Here is a 21,966-nt window from a genome sequence, read left to right on the forward strand (position 1 = left end):
AGTGTCCACTAATATGTCTTCCTGTCATTATGTTTTCCTGAGTTGGCCTTGAGCGAGGTGCCCAAAGCCCAAAATGCTCCAGTGAAGCTGCAGACTGCTCACCAGTAAAAGGCTGTTTGCACTGGGCAGCTCCCAGGTGGATCAACCTTTAGCAAGTAAAAAAAGCTTTAGAAGCGGAGGAAACAAAAAAAAAAAAATCACCGGTGTGTCTGACAGCCCAGCGGCTCGGCTGCTGTGTCAGAGAAATTAATTTGTTAGATTGTTGGTTTTCAAAGCGCCTCTGTCAGCTGCTTGACAGAGACATGAGTGCGCCTCTCCCTCTCTCTCCGGTAATTATCGGCTAATTAGCAACATGGAGCAGATGTCGGAGGAGCCCTGCGCCGTCAACAGCCTCTGTAAACAAAGCTGGACACATCCGCTCACTGCAAGAAGAAGAAGAAGAAGAAAGCAGCCAATCGGCTGCCGGTGCAGCCAGAGTTTCCTCTGTGGTTTATGTGGCAGCGGAGCATCTTCGAAGGAGGCTTCAGCTTTGACTCTGCATGAGTTTCCTGGTTTGGTTCCTCTTGCAGGTGGCAGAAGAAAACCTCCCTCAGAGAGTTAATTATGATGAAAATGTTCATTTTTGGGTCTTTAACAGGATATTTAATTAAATGAAACGGACACAGTGCATAAGCAGTGGCTGCTGCTTTTGAAAGTGGAGTTTTCACTTATTTATATTTACACAAACACAATTATAACTCATGAAAATCCGTAGTTTTCAGTGTCGCAGTTGTGGATTGACAGGACTCACAGACCTGCAAACAACACTGCATATGTCCTGTGTCCAGGATATATATTTAAACAAAACAAGCTGAATTCTTCATCATCTGAACAAGTTAATGTCCTTTTTACACTTGGTGAGTTCCTACAACGTAAAGGAGAATCTGTTTCTGAAGGTGTGGAAACTCACTCTAAGCTGCTGTAATGGTGGCACTTCATACCTACAGCCTATATGAAGACACAGGTGGCCTTGTCTCACACACACACACACACACACACACACACACACACACACACACACACTGAATATCGGCCTGTTTTTGCACGATTACAAATGAAACCCCTGATCTTTGTTTATGTCCTGCTGTTGATGTGTGCAACATGCATGTTTGTGTGGATTTGTACTGGCTAATTGTGTCAGAGTGGAAACCTGCCTCGTTCTCATTAGGGCCAACAGAGTCCACCATGTCCTACCGTCTGTGTGTGTTTTTAATGAGCGCTGGAGCCTCTTAACGAGGGCGTTCCCGCTTAACAAAAGCCGAGGTGAACTGCCGTCACCTCGAGTGGTTGAGAGTCGCACCGAGAGTCGCACTAATGAGTTCGGGACTGGTGACAGGCAAACAAGTGGCCTCATGTACACACACACACACACACACACACACACACACACACAAGAATAATAAACAGTCCTGCAGCTGTGGATCAAAACATGAAATTAACTAAATGTCCACTAAAAATCTCAGTCCTACCCATGCTGTTTGATTGACAGGTGGATTAACATAAGTGCAGCTAGAAAATGAGGAGAATTTCAGGATTGCTTCCTAATATTCTAATTCGAGCAGTAGATGTACTTCTGTTTGAGTGATATTAAACTCCCCTCTGCATATCTATTAAAATATCTCCACGCGTCATCATGCGGAGAAGTTCTCAGTTCAGATAAAAAAAAATTAGAATCAAATCAAACTCGAGACAGGTGTCATTCAAAGTCAAAAGTTACTTGCAAATTGATTAAAACTGACCAAATATGCTTAAAGTTGATGCTTCTCTGTCTGCTGAAAGCAACAGCCAGCTGTTATGTCTGGCTCCCTTTGTGCAAGCATGATAATTCTGTGATTATTATTAATATTCAAACAAACACAAAGTAAAGTAATGGCGATTTAAATCACAAGCAGGCGTCACTATGAATCTAAATACCTGTGCAGAGGATGTGGACACATTATCAGAACAACAGCTGACATTAGAGTGGATTGATTGATTTATATTATAAGTGTTGAGGTCATGCGGGGAGACACAGTCAGACCCTCCTCTCAATAGAAACAAGGTGCTAATGGAAGCGACTCACACAGGAAGTAAAGTGCAGTGAAAACAAAGTGTTAATGGGAGGAATTGTAGCTGAACCCTAAATCTACCACACACACACACACACGGTCTTTATAAAACACACAGAGTCTAATTAGGGAGCAGGTCTGCGGTGTGTTGAGCCTGTCGTCGACGCTGAGGAGCAGGCAGGGAGACGAGGCGAGAGCGACCACAGGGAACCATCAAATCAATTAACACTCACTCCCTAAGAAAAAAGAAACACAGGAGAAGGAAGCTCGGTGCTCTGCCTCACAGCGCTGCCGCTTCTGCTTTTTCACTTGGGGGAGGGGGGGGGGCAATGTTGTGCCACGGCACGCTAAGAATGTGTCAGACTTTATTAGCGTGAATTCGATCAGCTGACTCTGGCGAACAGGTTTCGGTTAACGAACGCTGCTTTGGCTCATGTTTGTTGTATCACAGGTTACACGAGTGTGAGGCTCACATTTCATGAGCCGTTTCATAATACGTTCAGTTTCAACTCGTACACTGACGCTCAAGCTCATCAAAAAGGTTCCTCAACAAATTCTATTATTTCAACTACGTTAACGTTAACTAAGTTATTTGATACATTTGGTATATAGCTGATCATACTAAGCTGCAAATCATTACCACTTCCTGTCGCCATCTTTGTTTTTGGGTTGAAGATCAGCAGTAGTTCACAGGAACAACTTCAAACTGTATTTTGCCAGGACCAGACCACATCACTTTTGAGTCTGCGGCTGGAAGAGTCTGTGAGGATTATGGGCGAGTGCTGTGGAAGGGGGACGTACAAACAGGAGAGGAACCACCAGCTGGAGCTGACAACCAAGCAGCTTTGTCTTAGCTTCAATGCTTTAAGAGTGGTGCAAAATCCACGTGAATGGGTGAAAATTAAATATTCTACTGCACTCGCAATCGAATCAAATTGTGATGATGAAATAGACAGTTTGAGGGGTCTGGGGTCATTAATGTGGGCTTGTTTTCACTACATAATGAGGAGCTTTTCTGCACTCAATTCAAACTAAGCAGACTGCACAGCCAGGCTCCACCCGCTGAGCTCCGCTGCTGCACTAAAACCACAGAAGAAGAAAACTGCATTTGAAGCTGAAGAGAAGCTGTGGAGGGATTTTCACTCCACGCCGCTCGCTCGCTCTCTCCTGGCGAGGCGGCTCTTAATCACAAATGCGATTTGTTCATTAGAAGATTAGCAACAACGCTGCAACCACAACACAAGAGGCTGTGATTAGTGCTCGCTAATTGCCTGATTTGTTTGTCAGGAGACCCCCCCCCCTCACCCACTGCTGCAAGAAGTGAGCTTTAGCATGGCTCCAATCAAAGAGCTCAGGAAGGGAAACGAGAGGTAAGGAAGGCAGCTTTGAAAGAGAAAGGAGAGACATGTAGTGGGAGATGAAGTGGATGAACAGAGGAATGGGGGGAGGTGGTGGTAAAGGGACGAGGCAAAGCAAAGAGCGACGGAGGGAGTGACAGTGAAATCCCTTCCCTCTACTTCGCCTAATGATCTGGTTGGAGGACCCGGGAGAGCCCCTCGCTCTAATTGATGTCAAGTGTGTGATTTCAATGTTAATCAAGGCCGAGGCATCAAACGCGCACAGAGCGACAGAACAGACAGGAAGTCTGGGTCTCACCTGTTTGATGGGGATGGCTCGCCCGCTGCCGATGCTGTCGGCTCGAGCCTCCAGGCCTTTCTTGTCCTTGTCCGTGTCGCTTGCCTTCCTCGACTGCGAAGCAAAAAAATGATCCTTTTAAACACCTCGACTGAGTTTGACTTGCTGCAAACGGGTGGTTGAAATGAAGATTGTCACCTGTTCATCCATTTAGCGCCATCAGACACGTCACAAAACATTTTTACGCCTGAATCATGTCGGATTTTTGTTTTTCAAATTATATACAGTTGTGGAGCAGAGGTACTCACGGTGAAGAGGTTAGAGCGCCGTTTGGACTGCTTGCGGACAGGTGTTGGGGTGTTGGTGGTCTGCGGGACGTCGATGCGGAGCTCCTTCTGGCTGGTGCTGGGCGTGGACGGCACGGACGATGAATAGTCGCTTAAACTCCCGCCGCCGTTACTCGTCTGGAAAAACAGTCAAAAAAGGATCTAAAACTGTTGGTCATCAAGGACCTTGAACGTTGTATTTACATGTTCTCTCTTTCACAATAAAGCTTTTACAGTTCAGGGTTTAAACTAACTATTTTAAAGTCCTATGTGATTCTATGTGTCTCTGCAGTTGCCAGAAAAAGTTGGAGGCCTCATCAGTGTACGAGGCGTCTCCTGAGTGCAGGGTGAGGGGGTGAACGCTCGGCAGTAATCAGTGGGCGCTAAAGATGCACCGAGGGCCGTTTTTGCAGAGGCGGCGGGAAGATAAACACGGCTCTCCGGGGACGTGGCGTTGCTGCTTAAACTCGCTGAGCGATGGCTTTTTAATGAGAGATCAATGAAGGACTGAAGGATGAGGATCGAAGCGCTTTAACGGCCTGAAGCTCAGGGTGGCGTGAGTACTTCACTGACAAGAGCTGTGTGCGAAGAAGCAGTTATGCTTTTTACTCCGTTACATCAGGCAGCGTTAGTTACAATGCAGTTGCTGATTCTGAACATCAAAAAAAAAATAAGTTTATTAATAAACCATCATGACTTACTGGCCGACGCAGTGGACTAAATTTAGATACAATTGACATGTAAATTTTGAAAACAGCAGCTGAAGAACTGTTTCTGAGATCATATTAAATAATTCTAAAAGGTTTTATCAGCATTGTTCAAACTTGAGAAGACACAGTAAACAAAAAAGTACAAAAATGTGTTACAATTTTAAACTAAAACAAAATCTGAGTAAAATGTGGAGTAAAATATTATTATGTCCCTTTACGCACATGTTAAACTGTGTCAGTGTGTGTCATGTGAGCTCTTTGTGATATAAAATAAAGTCAGAATTAGCTTTTTTCAGCTGTGTTTGACCTCTGACCTGGCTGATGTGGACGGCCGACACTTGCGTGGAGCAGACGGACGAGTGACTCGGTGAGTTGGGGAGCGACTTGCAGGGGCCGATGGACAGCTGCTGCTTCTTCTTGGTGGCCACGATCTTCTGGGCAACTGCGACACACACGGCACAACACAAACACATCCATCAGTATTTGTCTCAATTGATGATGGAGTCTCTTAATCACTGCTCCTGATATTTCGTATCATTTTTATCCCGGCTGAACTCTGAACAACCCAACGAGGCCTAATCAATAGTTAAAATCACTGCAGAAGCAATTAGAAAAGATCCTGCCATCCTGTGCTCTGATTGACTTTTTAAAAAGGTGGGGGGGGGGGGAAGGCGTGTGTGTGTGTGTGATGAGGGAGGGCTTCTCATTGACTGCTGCAGACCTTTTCGCTCCTGAACGGACCATCTCCATCCTCCCCTCCAGTCTAATAATGGGAGAATAATCGCTGCAGCTGATAGATTCTTGTGTGTGTGTGTGTGTGTTGGTGGGCGTCCTCGGGTTTGCAGCAAAGCGGATGAATAACCCAGCGAGGAGGATGGTGGGGCGGCCGAGCTCAGCGTTATTAGGACTGATGCACTTCAGGACGTGTTGAGTAATCTCACATTTTATGATGTTTAGTCTTTAGCTGTTACAAGTTGTTTCAATGCACACTGGATCAGGCTGAAGCTCTTCAGAAGTTTGCCAGTGCACTTTCTGTCTCAGCATCTACTGCTCACACATCCACTGAATGGACATATTCCTGCTTTTATTACAAAAATACTGTTAGGCCACTAACAAAAATCGAAATCATCGATACGACCAAAAGTGGCTCGTGAAAAACAGATTTAAATTAAACAGTGTCGCTTCTCATTCACCCATTGACACATCGGTGGAGGTCGCTGCCTTGCAAGGTGCCCACATGACCCACTGGGAGCAACTTGGCCCTCGGTGTCTTGCTCAGAGACACCTCGGCGCGTAGCCCAGATGGAGCAGGAATTGAACCACCGACTCTATGGATTGCCTGCTTTACCAACTGAGCTACAGCTGCCCCAGAAATGTGTCCACTAGTTTAAAACACCTGAGGACAGCAAATGCATCTTAACCATATAATATAAGATACTGTTAGTTGAAAAAAACATTAAAATCAATGTCAAACCAAAGGTTAATCAAAAAAGCTAATCGCCATCTCAACATTTAGCGTGAACTCGACTTTTATTTCATCGTTTTCGTTCTAAACTGTTTCTTTGTGCCACGGAGGGATTAAAAAACACGTGAGAGTCTCTACTCTCTCTCTTTTTGCTGCCCTTGGCTCGGCCCAGTGTCACCTGGAGCTAAATGTTTACGACCGCTCCCTCATTAACGAAGCCAGGGGCCTTAACGAGGCCAATTAAAACAATGGCTTCATCTGCGAGCGCATGAAACAGGCTTGTGTTTATTGGAACCCCGATAATGGAGTCGCTAAAGTCTTAATTCTCTCCTGTCTCCACTCCAACACTGGACACCTCATCAGACCCAACAGCTCTTTGACCTGCCTGGACCGAACTGGGACATCATTATGTTTGGACCTTGGTGAGATGGACGTCATGCTGTTAGCATGGCAAATAACAGCCAGGCTCTCACATACATGCCAGCATGTCCCTCCTGCACCTGGCAGGCTGTATATTACTTTAAGTGTTAAGAACAGTTATGATAAGACTGTGCTAAATATTTAAACTGCACAGTTAATGCAATTTAACTTTATCCATCAATCTCAGTTCTGCTCTGAGAAGCTGCCATTTCTTCTAATGGAACCGTCTCCTCTTTGATCAGATTTATGACGGGGCTGCACCACCGGGTGAGACATAAAGAGGGACGGGGGGTGAAGCTGACTCTGCAGCGTTCCAACCTTTTCACTTTAAAGTCAAACACTGAAGCTGCAGACAGCTGCAGATAATGTTCCACTATAGACACGTAGCAACAACATGCGACGTCGCCTCCAAACAACCAAACATTTTGGCCAAGTCACCGCTTCACAGAGGATCAAACCATTTGATTTGAATGATTTAAAGAGCTTTTCTCCTCTACCACCTTCAGGGCACCTGTACCTGTGCACCACCTTTCACTTTACTCTTAAGTAAACTTTTGTGAAGAAAAAGAAAAAAACGAACTTCTGCAAACTCATTTTAAACTCGCAGAGATCAACGGGTGGAAAAACTCGCGTCAAGATCGTAATCATGATTATTCTTATTATTATTTAAAATTTCATTGTAATTGTTAATTCATTCATATTTTTCTGTACTTTAAAGGTACAAGCGAGTAAATATGGCACATAAATATGTACACTGCACTAGTGTGACATAGGTAAAAATATTTGACAATTTTAAATAGAAAATATCAGCCCGTTCTACTGTGTAAATAACAATTGCGAGGGTTGTTCGGTTAAGGTTGCAGAGCCGTGGTGCAGAAAGCCTGTTGCTCAGAAATGTACAGCACCTACAGTGTTACATTTTGCTGTGTGAAATGCATCAGGAAGTCGAACGCGACTAAACTTTCTACACCGTCTTGTCTATATTTGCGTGTTTCTCAGCGTTTTAGTCATAGTCATTGGCTGTGTGTGTTTGTAGGAGCATGTTTCACACTTGTAGTTGTGTGTGTGTGTCCAAGCATTTCTGAGTGACTGTGTGAGAGACTGTGTTGTCGTCTCAGCTCGTTAATGTGTGTTAACGAAGCTCCCTGCGTCTGCACCCTGACACGGATTAGAGAGGAGAAGGAGCAGCGTGTGTGTGTGTGTGTGTTGAGGGGGTTCGTGTCGGTGTAATTAGGCTAATTAAATTAGCATGCTGATGGACGAGGGAGTGCAGTGCTGTCACCCTCCTCCATCCCTCACACAGAGGTCACTCCCCCCACTGGACCAGGCTTCAGTTCCCATTACAGCAAATTAGATATTAAGCACACACACACACACACACGACTCGCAGCCTAAAACAAAGACGTTTACTGAAAGATGATTTCCCCTGATCCCGTACTATTTCTGAGCATGTTATTTCTTGTTCCAGGGTCGGATTCAAGGGTTTTCCTGTTAGACAGTAAGCGATAACACAGTTGCTGTGAAACTCATTGGCTGCAACTGACGAATATCTTTAGAATCAATAGAGTTTCCAATAATTACCACAATTATCGGATGAATTGTTTTCTCTGTAATATGTAATTAAAAAACAACCAACAATAACCCAAAGTACTCAGTTTACTGTGATATAAATATTATAAATACACCGTTGCGAATCTTCGACTTGTACACTGCAACTGCATTTATACATTAAAAGCTGCTGATGATTTAGGACTTTAGTCTCATTTTGTCAACAATATGAGCAGAAATGTACATTTGTATGGTTTTATTAAGGTAACAATACATAAAACAGGTCTCAGTACTAACCCTTGGGGACATCATCACACACTGATCTTATTTTCTCAATTCTCCCATTAATTGTTGCGTTAAGAAAATATCAGAGAATATTTTAAAAGCAACATCATTTTCAGAGGATGGCATCTACAAATGTAATGTAAGCAACACATTTTCACGTTTTAGAAGATGCAATCAGTAATCGTTGGGACTTTTGTTTAAAGACTTTATCAGATAGTTCAATTACCATCATCATCATATAGTTTTAATCATATTATTAAAGACATAATTTACAAAGCTGACATGACTGAAAGTCAGCAAGTTCCTTCTAAAACTCCAACACCTCAGTGCTAACGGTGGCTCCAGTTAGGTAAAGTACAGGAAAGCAATTCACTGGCAACGCACTGCACTTTAACACCCTGAGGAAGGACATGACTCCTCCTAGCGCTCCTCTTCCTCACTGAACTCCAAAACCCCCCTAATGACGAGCAGCCAATTATTTTTAACACTAAATGTTGTGGTCACTCATGCAACTTCCACTCTGTGTTGCATTGTGCAGCTGCTGTAACTCATCAAACCTTTATTACATTTACGATGCTCACCATAGACGCTTTATTGTACCACACACACACACACACACACACACACAAACCAATCATATCAAATTAGTGCGAATCAGCGTTTCTTCACTGAGAGCCTCTGCTTGTCGCTGTGGCTGATTATGAAGCTGAATATGAGTGCTGTAATTACAACCCCACCCCCGACCAGGCTGACCCGCCACGATCAATCTGGACTCCAACTCAAACGGAGGTCACCAAAATATGCATGTGAGATCAATACACACACAAATCCCCATTCGTTCATAAATTGTGAGATTATTCACAATTGACAAATGCGAGGATGTTTGCAAATGTCATTTAAATCAGCAGCAATTTGTCAGAGGAGAAGGACCAAATCTGATAACGACCCTTCATAGCTGAGGAAGGAATCGAGGGTACAGCCAGATCAAGAACCTATTTGTAAGATAAGTAAATCTATTTTTATGGGAGCAGACTTTCATGTAACAGCTGCACATGTGGAAGTGGAATGTAATTCTTATATGAGAGTTTAAAAAGGTAAAAGGTAAAAAATATATTCATGAATTCTGAAGATATTCATATTCTCCTTGTAACAAAAAGATTTAAGCAGAAGGGGAAATTTTGAAATATTAAACAGCAGTGCAAGAATGAATATGAGTAAATAGTAAACAATATTTACATAAGAAAACAATATTTAAGTCAAACAACTGCTGAGCAAACTAAAACTGATTGTAAGACTAAAGACAAAGTGCATAATTTTCTCAAGATTTCAGAATCTTTTAACGCATTAATCTCTGGTTGTCTGTAAATTGTACCATACTACACAAAAATAGTCACAGCCAGTAACTCACAAATACACACTTTCACAAATACACATCACAGACAAACACAATCACAGTCTTAAACAAGATACACAACATTACAGTACTACACACACAGACAGTGTCAAACACACACACACACAAAGAAGCACATGCAGCTGCACACACACAACGTGAAGGCCAACACAAAACAAACACGCATGCAATGAAAGGACAACACGCCAAAGGAACAGTGTGAAAAAATGAGCACTTTATGAGCATAAACACACATAAAAAAAAATTAATAACAACAAACACGCACACACACACACACACACACACACACACACACACACACACACACACACACACAGAGCTGCAGGCGGCTGTCATGTCTCTGGCATCAACTGAAAACATTTAACTCATCGTTCTGCTGGATGATTAAAAATCAGATTAATTTGGGATAATGATGAGAAAAATACAAGGAGACAGTGTCAGAGACAATAACACACACACACACACACACACACACACACACACACACAGTGGAATAATTAAGAGGATAACAAGGCAGCGTTTAGCATGGAAAGCTTCCTCCTGGGCTGAGAGCACACAGAGCAGGGGAATACTCACACACTCACATGTGATCTGCTGCCAAACTCTCAGCTCTGCCCGCTCATGTTTGCAGCTTTTTCCATCAGCTGATCATCTGATGCTCTTTCACTGCCACAACCAGCATTTTCACGTAACCCACAACAGCTACGAGTTACACACTCACAATGTATTGATATTTGGCAAAAACGGACTCAGACAAATGGGCAATAATCACCTGCTCTGCTGAGTGTGTTTGAACACAACTTTAACCCGAGGGACTTCCTGTTCCTGCACTGCCCCCTGCAGGACAAACTCAACTATGACCACGCAGACACACAGAGCTTTTTGCTTTCCTTTATTCCTTTATACTCCTATGTGCACAGCCAAACCAGCGCTGAATGTCATTCATCTCATTGCTCTGAATCATATAACAGTGTTAAAAAAAAAAAAAGTGAACCACGTTACTTTATATTGACTCTACACCATCCTGATGGTCACCACAGCTACTTCAGATGTAAGAGTATAAAACAATTATGCAAACAGTCGCAGGCTTTTTGTTCGTGGCCTGGACTTTTTGCAGAGTGTGTGTCTCCCTAAACTACACACAAACGCTTCCCTGTGCAAATCTTAGGCTATGCAATATGCAAGAGATACTGTATGTGTGGTAACATTGTGTATTTTTAACGCTTAGTTTATCTGGACTTTTCAGTGTCCTCAATGTTCCTCATAATTCCTTCATTAATTCAGATATTACTAGAAAATTTCAGAGGAAGGAATCAAAGGTTTTTACGGGGTTTGCACTACTTCTCCTTTTTTCAATGTGACACCTTTTGCACGCACGCATTAAATCATTGAAATTCATTTTTAGGCCTCTTCACTGCCTTGTGACTGGTCCTTCAGATCCAGTTTTATTTGTGCTGCAGAAGCACAGAACTCCCAACAACTGTCACTACAGATCTGACCCCTCATTCAGCAACAAAAGGCAAACATGACCTGTAGACACAACTGAGGGTCCGGACCTGCTGGATGTAAAGCCAGGTGGATGCAGACGGAGCCAGAGGCCGACAGACTCACTGCAGCTCCGCTAATTAACCACCGAGTTGGTGTCATCTATTTTTCTCTAATTACACAGCCGTTAAAACCCCCGTGTCTGCCGACCAGCGCTTCATTAACACCCCTGCTGTCTCCATTCTTAATGTGGTCTCCGTGTAAAAAGTGAGCCGCGGGGTTTACTATTTGCAAAGATACTTTGGTGCAATAATAGGCAAAAAAAAAAATAACCTCATCCTGAACCTCTGTGTCTCCTTCTGCTCCCGTCTCACTGAAAACGACGAAGAAGCAGAAGCAGCTGAAACTGTGGCCTTTATCCTCCTCGTTCTGACATCTGTATCCAGTTTAACGTGCCACATATTACTGTTTAAAGTTGAAAACATTTAGAAAACAAGAGCCAGAGAGAAAAGCTCAAATCCACATGGCTCCTGGAAGTTGGAAAATCTGGAGCCGTGTGATACAAAACGTGTTTGAGGTCAGTTCGAGTTCTCAGTGACAGTCGATCAGATAAGAACTGTGGGAGTTTGTTATTTTGAGTTGTGGCACGACGTGTTAAAGCTCTTTGCCTGACTTGATTTTGCAGTGACGATGCTCAAGAAAACATCCTGCAGCCTCCGATCACACTGACATTAAACACGCTCTTTCACATATGTGTGTGTGTCTGTCTGTGGGACCTTGACAACTCCGGACACTCTCCTCCTCCTCCTCCTCCTCCTCCTCCTCCTCCTCCTCCCCTAATGCCTGATTCTTTTATTAATCCCGTTGGGGAATCGTCTCTTTTTGTAGGTCTGCCCCTCTCCCTGCCTTCCCTTCCTCGCTACGATAAAACTTAATTGCTGTTCGGTTTGAGCTAAATAGCTGAGTGGGACCATTTCATTCTTAATTGATGTTGGATTAGAAGTAGGAGAATGGCTGTGGCCAGGGCATCGTGGGGGGGGCTGGGGTCACCTTCCCAGAGGACTGGACTCTTTAGCTTCCTGGCCACGAGGTTATGATGGGACAGTTTGTCTCTTACCGTCCTGAAAGACTCGCTCCACGTTGAGGCCGTACGTGGCGCACGTTTCGTAGTAGGTGCATCGTTTAAGGTCGTTGGAGAGTTTTCTGGCTCTGGTGTCATCGATCACTCTGGGGTTCGATGAGCTGATGGCGTCTGAAACGAAACAAAAATGTAAAGTTTTCTTTAAAAAATAAAAAATAGAAATGTCATTTGTGGTTTCTGATCAAACCTACAAATATTCTGAACTCAGAGCCTAAAAGTAATTAAATCTTTCATTTTTGGCATCAACTAAGCAAAAATCCTTTACTTACTAACATTATTCTGTAATATGTACTGTGCACTTCCTGAAATGGTGTTTTTTCAAAATAAAATACAAAGACGAGCACACCGAGGACGATCAGGTGGTACTTTGCCTCCCTCTGCTGCTTAAAGTGTGCAGACGCTTCAATCTAGGCACCCAGGAGCTTATTCAGTACAGACAACATGCTCCACATCTATGCCAAATATGTCTCCTGTGGACTCCCAGGGGACACTACAGGGACATTCAGAGAGTCTTTACATGAACTCTTCTGTTTTATTAGAGACTTAAGGTGATTAACAACAAAAAAAAGGTTTTAAAATTAATACGAGGCTTTTAATTGATCCTAATTAGATGATGAAGGATGTGGACTTAGTTACTTGTCCCTTAAGAACAAGAAGAACCATCACAGAAAGTCAAACCTAAACCTGGGCCAGTTCTCATCCTGACTGTCAAGTTGTAATCACGTTAACACACCAGCAGATGTCAGCAAGGTTGCATTAGTAAAGGGGTCTCTGAGTGTGTGTGTGTGTTACCTTGTGTTCCGACCAGCACCAGCGGCAGGTCGGCCGTGTTCCTGTAGTTAGCGAGGCGGCTGAAGTAGTGATAAACTGTCTGGAAGCTGATCTCATCCTCCAAACTGAAGACGAAGATCACAGCATCGACCCACAAGGCAAACTGGAGAGATTGGGAGGAGGAAGAACACTTACTCTACACGTGCATTAAAGCAGCCTTTCTCTCCACAGAGATGCACAGCGAGAGGGCGATGAAGCTGTGAGAGGCACAGAGGGAGGTGAGCCGCAGACAGAAAACAAGTGAATTATTCACAAATCCCCAAGTTTTCTGTCTAGACCGGCTCCCATCACAAATCCACTTTGGTCAGTTTGAGGCAGGAATCGTGACCCAGTTTCATCCCGAGGTTTCGCCTTGTCACGCAACCCGTGATCTTTGCCTTTCAATTGATCAAGATTCACGTGAAGTCCCTCACATTTTAGTGGAGGAGACTCTGTTACAGTTGTTACAGGCTTAATCTGAAAACCTTCAACATTTCCGTGAATTATTCCGAAACTATTTTCGATAACACAGCAGAAACACAAACTCCCCCTCGTCTGCTGCATTGAGCCAGTTTCACTTTGACTGTTAAAGATGAGCAGCCAGCAGACGACGATCAAAAAAGGTCAAGTCAAATGAAAAAGGTGCAGCACACACACAACGTTCAAACACAGGCTACTCACCTGAGCCTCCGGGGGTCCTCCTTCATCTCTGATGAGCAGCAGGTGGCTCTGGCCATCGACCACGATCTCCTTCTTAAAGCGTCCGCCTGCAGGACACAGCAGCAGCAGTGAGAGACGGCGGAGGAGACAGAGAAGAGACGTCTAACACATCTACAGCTGGATGATTCGGGTTTACAGCGACGGATTGGACGGATGAGTGTGATCAGAGGATGTTCACCGTGATTAGAGTGGAAATGAGACGAGGATTTCAAAATGAAAAATGGCATCCAGTTTATCCTCTAATTTGTCCGCTTTGCTTCACGGCAAACTTTGTTTCTACGCTGTAATATCTTGTTAGACATTTCTTAACTAACAATTTAATGCGTTATTTCAAAGCGACAACAAGCCAGTAACGAGTAACGTGTACTGCAAACACCTCGCACCTCTGACACCAGCATGAAACGGATGTATTTTATCTACTGCATGGTTTGTACCTGAAAGTATCAGCAGCTGTATCAAACAAACTATTAAAAGATGAGGCCTGCTAGAAAAATGTCCAATAAGTTGCACTTTGAATATTTGTTAAATTCAGCCATTAGAAAAATTATTGTGGCAGAATGAATCACTGTTATTACTTTTGAAGATTTACTGCAGTAGTCACATGTGGTTCATTTCTTTTTTTATTTAAAGCTGCTTTTCTAAGAACATAATGATCTACTGGCAGACGGAGGAGCAGACGTTTAACTCGTTTTTGTGACTTTCTGTACTTTAAATTCATGTATCGTTTGTCTTTTTCAGACGTATTGTTCCCTTCAGTGAAAACTACAAACTGCAGCAGAGCGACGTTTCATTTCAGGTCAGTGTGGGAACAAACGTCCCTTCCTGAGGATTTACAGGAAGTCTCTCGGGTTAAAAATGGAGTCGGGACGTTATTTTGGGTTCTCTCATCAGGATCAGCTGATGAGGACGAGTCTGAGCGAGCTGACGGAGCCTTGGCATGTGGAGCTCACGGCTGCATTAACAGCTTTAACTCCACAGGGAGAGGAGTGATATGTTTATACGGCGGCGAGCACAGGGAGACGCTCTCTCTCACACACACACACACTTTTCTCATGGACAAACACAAACAAAAACGTCAGAAATTCACAAACTCTCTCACACATCCATTTTTTTGAGCTCGCCCTGCTTCCGCTGTCTCCCATGACTTTGTGGCAGGAAACCAGGAGCAGGACACACAACACTAATTACAATTTGCACACTGCATTACCACTCCCAACACACACACACACACACGTTACTCTCAGTAAGTCATGGATGCAGAAATGTGCTTGGAAAATAGTTCTCAAATATTGTAGTTTTACTCCACTACACTTTTGTGATACTTCTCGTAACCTTAATACAGTGTAATCAGGCTTCACTGCGATGACATGAAGTAAATTACATTGTAGTGTTAAAAATCATAGCATTCGATCATCAAATCAAAGTATAACGTCACTAAAATCAGCTCCATCATTACAGCTGTACCAATAAAGTGATGAAGAAATTATATTAATACAATTACTTATTCAATAATATTCATCGGTGTGAAATGAGACAATCTGCAGGAAGAGTGATAACAGTATATTTCCACACTGTCATTAGTACATTCACTTAAGTAATCTGAGTACTTTATCCACTACACTCCTTAGAACATCGGGTCAATAAATCTCTGAATATTCTCCACTTGTTTAAATCGCAACAATTCCATTTTACATTAGAAAACTGTAAATTTAGAAAGATGAGCGGTTTGTTTCCTGTGTACAGGCGTCACGTTGTGAGGATGCACAGAGCTCCGATGATACAGCAGATGGCTCAGCTAATGCAGAGTCAGCACATTTCTATTTCTATATAGATTTATTTATACACACGTGTAGATGTGTCCGTCTGTGGGTAGATAATGCAGAGTGTTTGTGTTTAATGAGGAGGGATGATGAACATGAGGAAAATGTATTTAAAACAAACTGATTTGAGGGATGAAGCTAACAACAGTAAATCAAGTCCAGCTTCAGGTCCAGCAGGTGGCAAACACACTCTCAAAACTCTGGAACTGGTTTACATTCCACGGTTATCACGTGATATTGTTTCAAAGTTCCCTAAAGATGCTGAACCCGAGCTGTTCTCAACACACTGCTGTCGGAATCAACAAGGCGGAAGACGGATGGATGGACAGCGGGACAGAGGAACAGAGGGAGGATAGTTACCTGCATCCACGTCAGCTAGTTTACAAGAGCAGCCCAGAGAGAAGGAGGAGAGGAAACACAGAGCAAAAAGCCACAGTTAATGCATGCACAGTCAAACCCAGCATCCAGAGAGCAGAGTCCATCAGCACAGAGAGAGGCAAACCAAGGACTAATGAGAGCTTCAGGGGCAACAAGGGACCAAAACAAAAGACAGAACAAAAAAGGTCAGAAGAGAAAATAAAGGAGAATAAACAGGAGCCAACAGAAATTAGCTGTTTGCAGCTCAGCTCAGATCAGGAAACACAATAAATCAACAGAGACTGGACAAAATCGTGGCTGGACCTGCTCATTTTGTCACAGCTGTGTTCACACACACTACAGACAGCAACAGAGGATCCCAGTGTTCAGCACATGAATAATAATTATCATCTTGTTTGCAATAATGTGCACAAAATATGCAAACGTTTGCATCTTTGCATCAGTTTCCAGCAGTTTAACCTCCAAATGTTGCTTTGTGATCTGAACGCAGAGAAGCTGATGTTCCTGCATCACTGCCATCAAGTCAGACTCAGTATTTTGCAGGCCGGGACAGTATTCTGCTGTACTATGGGAAATGCAGGATGGAGTCTTCACCTTCGACTTGCAGTTGCATCACATTGAACCTTAGCATCAGGTCAACTAATCCACCATTCGTGCTACTTTCCATTAGCATCATTATCCACGCTGTATTTTTGTGTTGCAGGTCCTGTAAGCTGAGGTTTAATGGTACAAAAAATAAATCATTCTATCAGAGAGGGATTCAAATTCTGCTCACTGAAGACGTCCATCTTCTTACCCGTGTTTCTGCTGTTAAAGTCAGAAACTTATTTTAGAAACAACAGACTCTGACGGATTTGGCTCCCTGTGTGAGCACAAACCTAGAAGCCACAGTCGGCAGCATTAGTTTGGTGGCTGCGGGTAATTTCCCAACCGGAGCCGGTTTTTTAATGGCTACCATGTGCTGCTGCTCAAACTGGCAGCTTGGAGTTTTTCAAAAATAGGCGACTCGGCCCCCAGTCGTGCTCCGTGTTGCCTTCATGGACTTTACAGTAGGTTTCCCCAACGCAGATCGCAGCTTTTCACAGTGACGGAAGGTTTCACAGCCACCAGCGGTTCTAGTATCATATTCCAGGTGTGCTCTGAAATCCGTCTGAAAACGTGTGCGTAAATGAGAAAAGCTGGACACAGGATCAAAGTGATGTTTGGGGTTTTATATTTTTGACTGTCTTGTGGTGATGCAATTACAAACAGAGAGAAAATCACATCATCATAGACTAATGATCTTTGAGTTGTGGTCTGCTTATTTTCCTCATCACTTCACTTTTTAACTTTTGACATAAAATGTCCAAAAATGTCCACCCTGCTTCTAAAAGACAGCAGTATAGGAAAAAGTCGGGTGGTCCTTGAATGCAGCAGCTCAAACTATGCGAGCTGCAGGTTTGGTCTCTGACAGTGACTGAAAGAGGAGTAGATTCTGCTCATTGACAGGAGCTGAAGCGAGTGCCGTTCTCTGCAGCCGTGGCTCCAGTCTGCAGGATAAGAATAGTCCTGGTTGGTGGTTTTGTGGTGCTGCGGTCCCCTGCTGCTCGCAAGCCACCAACTCCGCTCCCAATCAATTGCCATGGGAATCCAGGCAGAGCATATATTTAGACCCGAGGAATTTCAAAACAACACATCAGCTTCCCCGCTCTTCATCCCCCTTAAGCTGCTTTTATTTCTCTGCGGTTATGCAACAATTTCAAAGAGTTTTTATTTAAATAAGTGGAGTGGATCCGCCGTGCCAAGTAATTAGATGAAAGGTTTGGGAGCTTTTGTTTGCGGCTGGCTCCGACTCAGTGTGTGAAGCGGCTTGAAAAGCCGTGTCGTGTTGCTTTTGGCAGAGCTGTGGTGTAATGAAGGCCAAGCGGTGGAAACAGGCCGTTGGGCACTGAGCAGCTGGACACTGGAGGCCGGAGCTGCAGAGCCACAGAGGACATTTAAAGAAGTAGTAAGTCACTGCTGAAGACGGCCTTCTCGCGTCTTAGATCTGGGGATAACCCGTCACCACAACGTTTTGGGGATTTTCCCCAGCAGCTTGTCGTTTTCAGCTCATTATAATACATGTTATCATCTAGTCTCCCTGAATAACACTCGTTTCTTCCTTCCTCCAAACATCGAAGGCCGAGGGACAGGCAGCCAAAAATGGTATGTGGCCCGATTCCGGGTGGGTCCCAACATGAAAACGGAGGCAAAGTTTTCGTCCTAAAAACACAAAGTTTGATGGTTTTCTAGACTTTAAACACTCAGAAAGGTCACAAAGGGTTAACGAGCCTGTAACCAAAGGCGGCGGGGTTTAATGGAAGGTGGAATGGTTTGTCTTTTCTTGATCTTACTTTCTTGTTTTATAACCGTGATAATACTTTTAATTCGTTCACTTCCATATAAACACGGGTCCTGAAGTTTCAATCCAGCCAAAACGAGTATAATTAAGTGAAAACAATGTGCATTTCCACAGCAGCCTGTGTGAACCTGGACCATATTTTTTAATATAGTTTTGATCAAGTCTCAGAAAAATAAAATTATCTTTTAACAACTTGTCAACAGAACATATGTAAAAGTGGTTGGTAGCAATTAGCCTGATCATGATAATCAGCGACCTTTTTTTCTTTTTGGCCTGAAAATGTAATGTTATGTTGCATTATTGTTCATCAGAGTTATGAAACTAAACAGATGAAAACGCTGTTGCCTCTGCTGCGGCTGAAGAGGGTGAATCTAACAAAGAAGTGCTCAGTGCTTTGGGAACCAAAACGTATGAGTCCCAGTCAGGAGAAGCTTCGCAACGTCCGGTTCTCTTTTGCGTCTCCAAACCTCCAGAGAGGAAAAGGCTCAAGCAGTGAAATATTAAAGGAACATGTGGTTTAGTATATGAGGGTCTTTGCCTGCGGAGTGTGTTGGGGGAGCTGGCAGCAGAGCAGCTTTAATTTTGGATGAAGAATATGGTCATCACTGCAGGGCCTGTGAGCTACTCTCTGTTTTTATTTTTCATGAAGGACTTCATGGATTTCTGCAGCATCGCACCACGTGATCACAACGGATCAAAAATAAAAAGTCTGCGGAATTTAAAAGACAAAATGTTCACACTTATCTCCGCTGCTCATAAGTTTGGAAACATTCAGTGGTTTTACGTAACAGGTTCTGGTTTGGACAGAGAAATCAGACAGTTATGGGTCATTGAACATTCGACTAAAGTAGCCTAGAGCTTAATTAACGTTCTTGAACCACTTGTCCCAGTTTCCACTTTTCATACTCTTTAATAAGTTCATCTACATCTTTTTGTTTCTAATTCTTCTGATTTCTAAGATTTCCTACAGTTTTCTCTGTCCAAACTCAAACCCATGTGGGTGCTTTACATCTAGGTTCTACTCATCCTGATCATAAACTGTGCACATTTCTATTTAAATGTTTTCTGGGACAATTTGTGTAAAAGCTCCCTAAATTATTCAGGAATGAGCAATGTTCTGTAGAGATCCATGCGTGACTGTTCCTCCTGTCGAATCGCTGCTTTCCTTTCCCTCGCAGGACGAGGAGACACGGAAGAAGGACGAGGAAGATGCAGACGAGGGGATATGAGCTTTGGGCCGTCGGCTGCAGGAGCTGGAGGTTATTCATGTTTTGAGTTTGTGCCAGCCAGAGTTTTAATCTCAGTTTATTGCTTCCTCCTGTTTTTTTTGGAAGTGGAAGGTGGCGAGTTTAAATTGACACAATAAACAGATCCAGCCAGATCCCATCAAGAGACAAAACATTTTGAAAGAGTTCTTACCTTCAGGTGACTCTTCTTGGACGTATGTTCCTGTCAGGTACCTGTGGACCAGTGCTGACTTACCACTGGCCAGGTTACCGACAATACCCTGAGAAGAAATCGAGTGGATTTTGATTATTTTGTTGTAACGGTTTCACAAAATCCTCCCATCGCGGTGTTTCCCTGAATTCAAAAGAGTTGTTTTGAACTCACCACTTTAAGTTCTGGTACCGTTCGACTCAGCGTCCACTCCTGGCTGTTCACAAACGCATCTGTAAGAGATAAAAAAAAAAACACTCGTTGGTCGGCTGTGAAGAACATGTGCTGCCTCCCTTTAAATATCAGCAACACATCACAACAAGCTGCACTTGAGCTGGCGCAGTAACAACGGGACCAATCTGTTCCCACTCAGTGAAGAAGTGAGGAAGAGCATGAAGATGGAGTCTCATTAGAGCTGACAGCGGACTGACAGCAGGACGAGGGTCACGGCAGAATAAGCAGGATAACGGGACACAAACAGACAACGTGGCACAATGACAGAGGGAGTCGGAAACAACACGGAGAGCTGAGAGTAGGAGATGAATGAGGGATTAATGCCATTAGGATGAACAATTCAGGACCTTTAACCCTTAACCACAACCCTTTACATGTATGACTCAACTCACGTCATCTATTTTTAAAAGGTTTTTTTTTTTTTTTTGGACATTTCTGCCAAAAATATCTCACTATCTCTAAAAAACCTAAGACTCAAGAGCTTCAGATGAACTACTCAAGTTCCTAAGACAAACAATTTTACAGTGAACTCAATATCTTTAGATGTACAGTTCAAGATCAGCACTAACTAACTAAATCTCCTGATGAAGAAGAACAAACACATTTAGGTCTTACAATGAATTCTTGAAGGTCTTAAGACAGATGACTGATAGTCTTACAATGAACGACTCAAGATGATTCTCTATTTGACTGATGGACATACTTTTGCTGTGAATCTGAGACTCAATTTAAGGTTCGAGACCCCTGATCCTGATTCTGTAACACGTGTGAAAAGTGCGTTTAATATCCAACAGATAATCTAAAGAAACGCTAACATGGTCTATTATACTGCAGCTGATTGCTTGGCACCTCGCAGAGCTGCTAATTGTCATTTCCCTCCATGTCGGTGGGTTGCACTGGGAACCAGCGGAGGGGAACTGGAAGGTTCCTGAAAACAGGAAGCAGCTGGGTCAACATCCTGCCTAGCGGAGCAGGAGGGGTGGGAGTCTACACAGGCTTGCGTTTGTAGAAACCTCAACAATGCCCCCCTCTGTGTGTGTGTCCACCAATAGGGAAGCTTCTTTCTGGATTCTTTCCAGACAGATACCATCCAACCACAAATGTGATGGATGGATGTGTTTGGACTTACAGATCATTTTAAGGCAGGATAAAGCTTTGGGGGGAGATAGTCATAGGAACCAAAACAGCTGGAGAAAAACACAACAGCTGCTCAATATGAGTCGATGCAAGAAGAAGACGAATGATGTGCAATGATGAGCTGCAGCACAGCAGTAAAAAAACCACAAGGTGTTGCAGCAGCACCACTACTAGTAGAAGCGTTCGAGGTTGAGTTACTAGCTGGGCTTTGGCCTCTGGGCTACAGGTTCACTGTCTGCTATTTAGTTGCTAGATCATTAGTTAATATGCAAATAATTATGTTAATTAAACACCAGATTTCTCTAGTTTGAAGCCGAAAAACTGTCTCTTGTAGAGACTCCAACACTCACGTGATTAATGTGCTGCCAACAAATGATGAATAGATACTTTGTGAGAAATATAACCTACAATTGTCTTGTTCCAGCTTCTTAGATTTGAGTATTTGATGCTATTCTTTATCTACGTGGCAATAAAGGGAATATACGATCTGAAAACCTCACACTCTGTCAAAGTAAGCACAGTTTATATAAAGTG

General features: G+C 43.3%; 1 protein-coding gene across 6 annotated transcripts in view; it reads right to left on the bottom strand.

Moving 5' to 3' along the window:
* The window catches only part of agap1 (ArfGAP with GTPase domain, ankyrin repeat and PH domain 1), a 126,296-nt gene that overhangs the window by 48,913 nt on the left and 55,417 nt on the right, over window positions 1-21,966 (bottom strand). For 4 of the 6 annotated variants that reach the window (XM_067499911.1, XM_067499910.1, XM_067499908.1 and 1 more), the window contains exons 2-10: window positions 20,236-20,294; window positions 20,044-20,131; window positions 16,227-16,241; window positions 14,008-14,093; window positions 13,309-13,450; window positions 12,493-12,627; window positions 5,073-5,200; window positions 4,031-4,186; window positions 3,744-3,836 (exon numbers count right to left, since the gene is read on the bottom strand). In XM_067499911.1, coding sequence (XP_067356012.1) covers window positions 3,744-3,836; window positions 4,031-4,186; window positions 5,073-5,200; window positions 12,493-12,627; window positions 13,309-13,450; window positions 14,008-14,093; window positions 16,227-16,241; window positions 20,044-20,131; window positions 20,236-20,294 — 902 coding nt within the window. The remainder of the gene's footprint in view (window positions 1-3,743; window positions 3,837-4,030; window positions 4,187-5,072; window positions 5,201-12,492; window positions 12,628-13,308; window positions 13,451-14,007; window positions 14,094-16,226; window positions 16,242-20,043; window positions 20,132-20,235; window positions 20,295-21,966) is intronic. The other 2 variants (XM_067499912.1, XM_067499909.1) reach the window with 1 other exon arrangement.

This window comes from Channa argus, chromosome 4 (assembly GCF_033026475.1).
Source record: "Channa argus isolate prfri chromosome 4, Channa argus male v1.0, whole genome shotgun sequence".
Taxonomy (NCBI): Eukaryota; Metazoa; Chordata; class Actinopteri; order Anabantiformes; family Channidae; genus Channa; species Channa argus.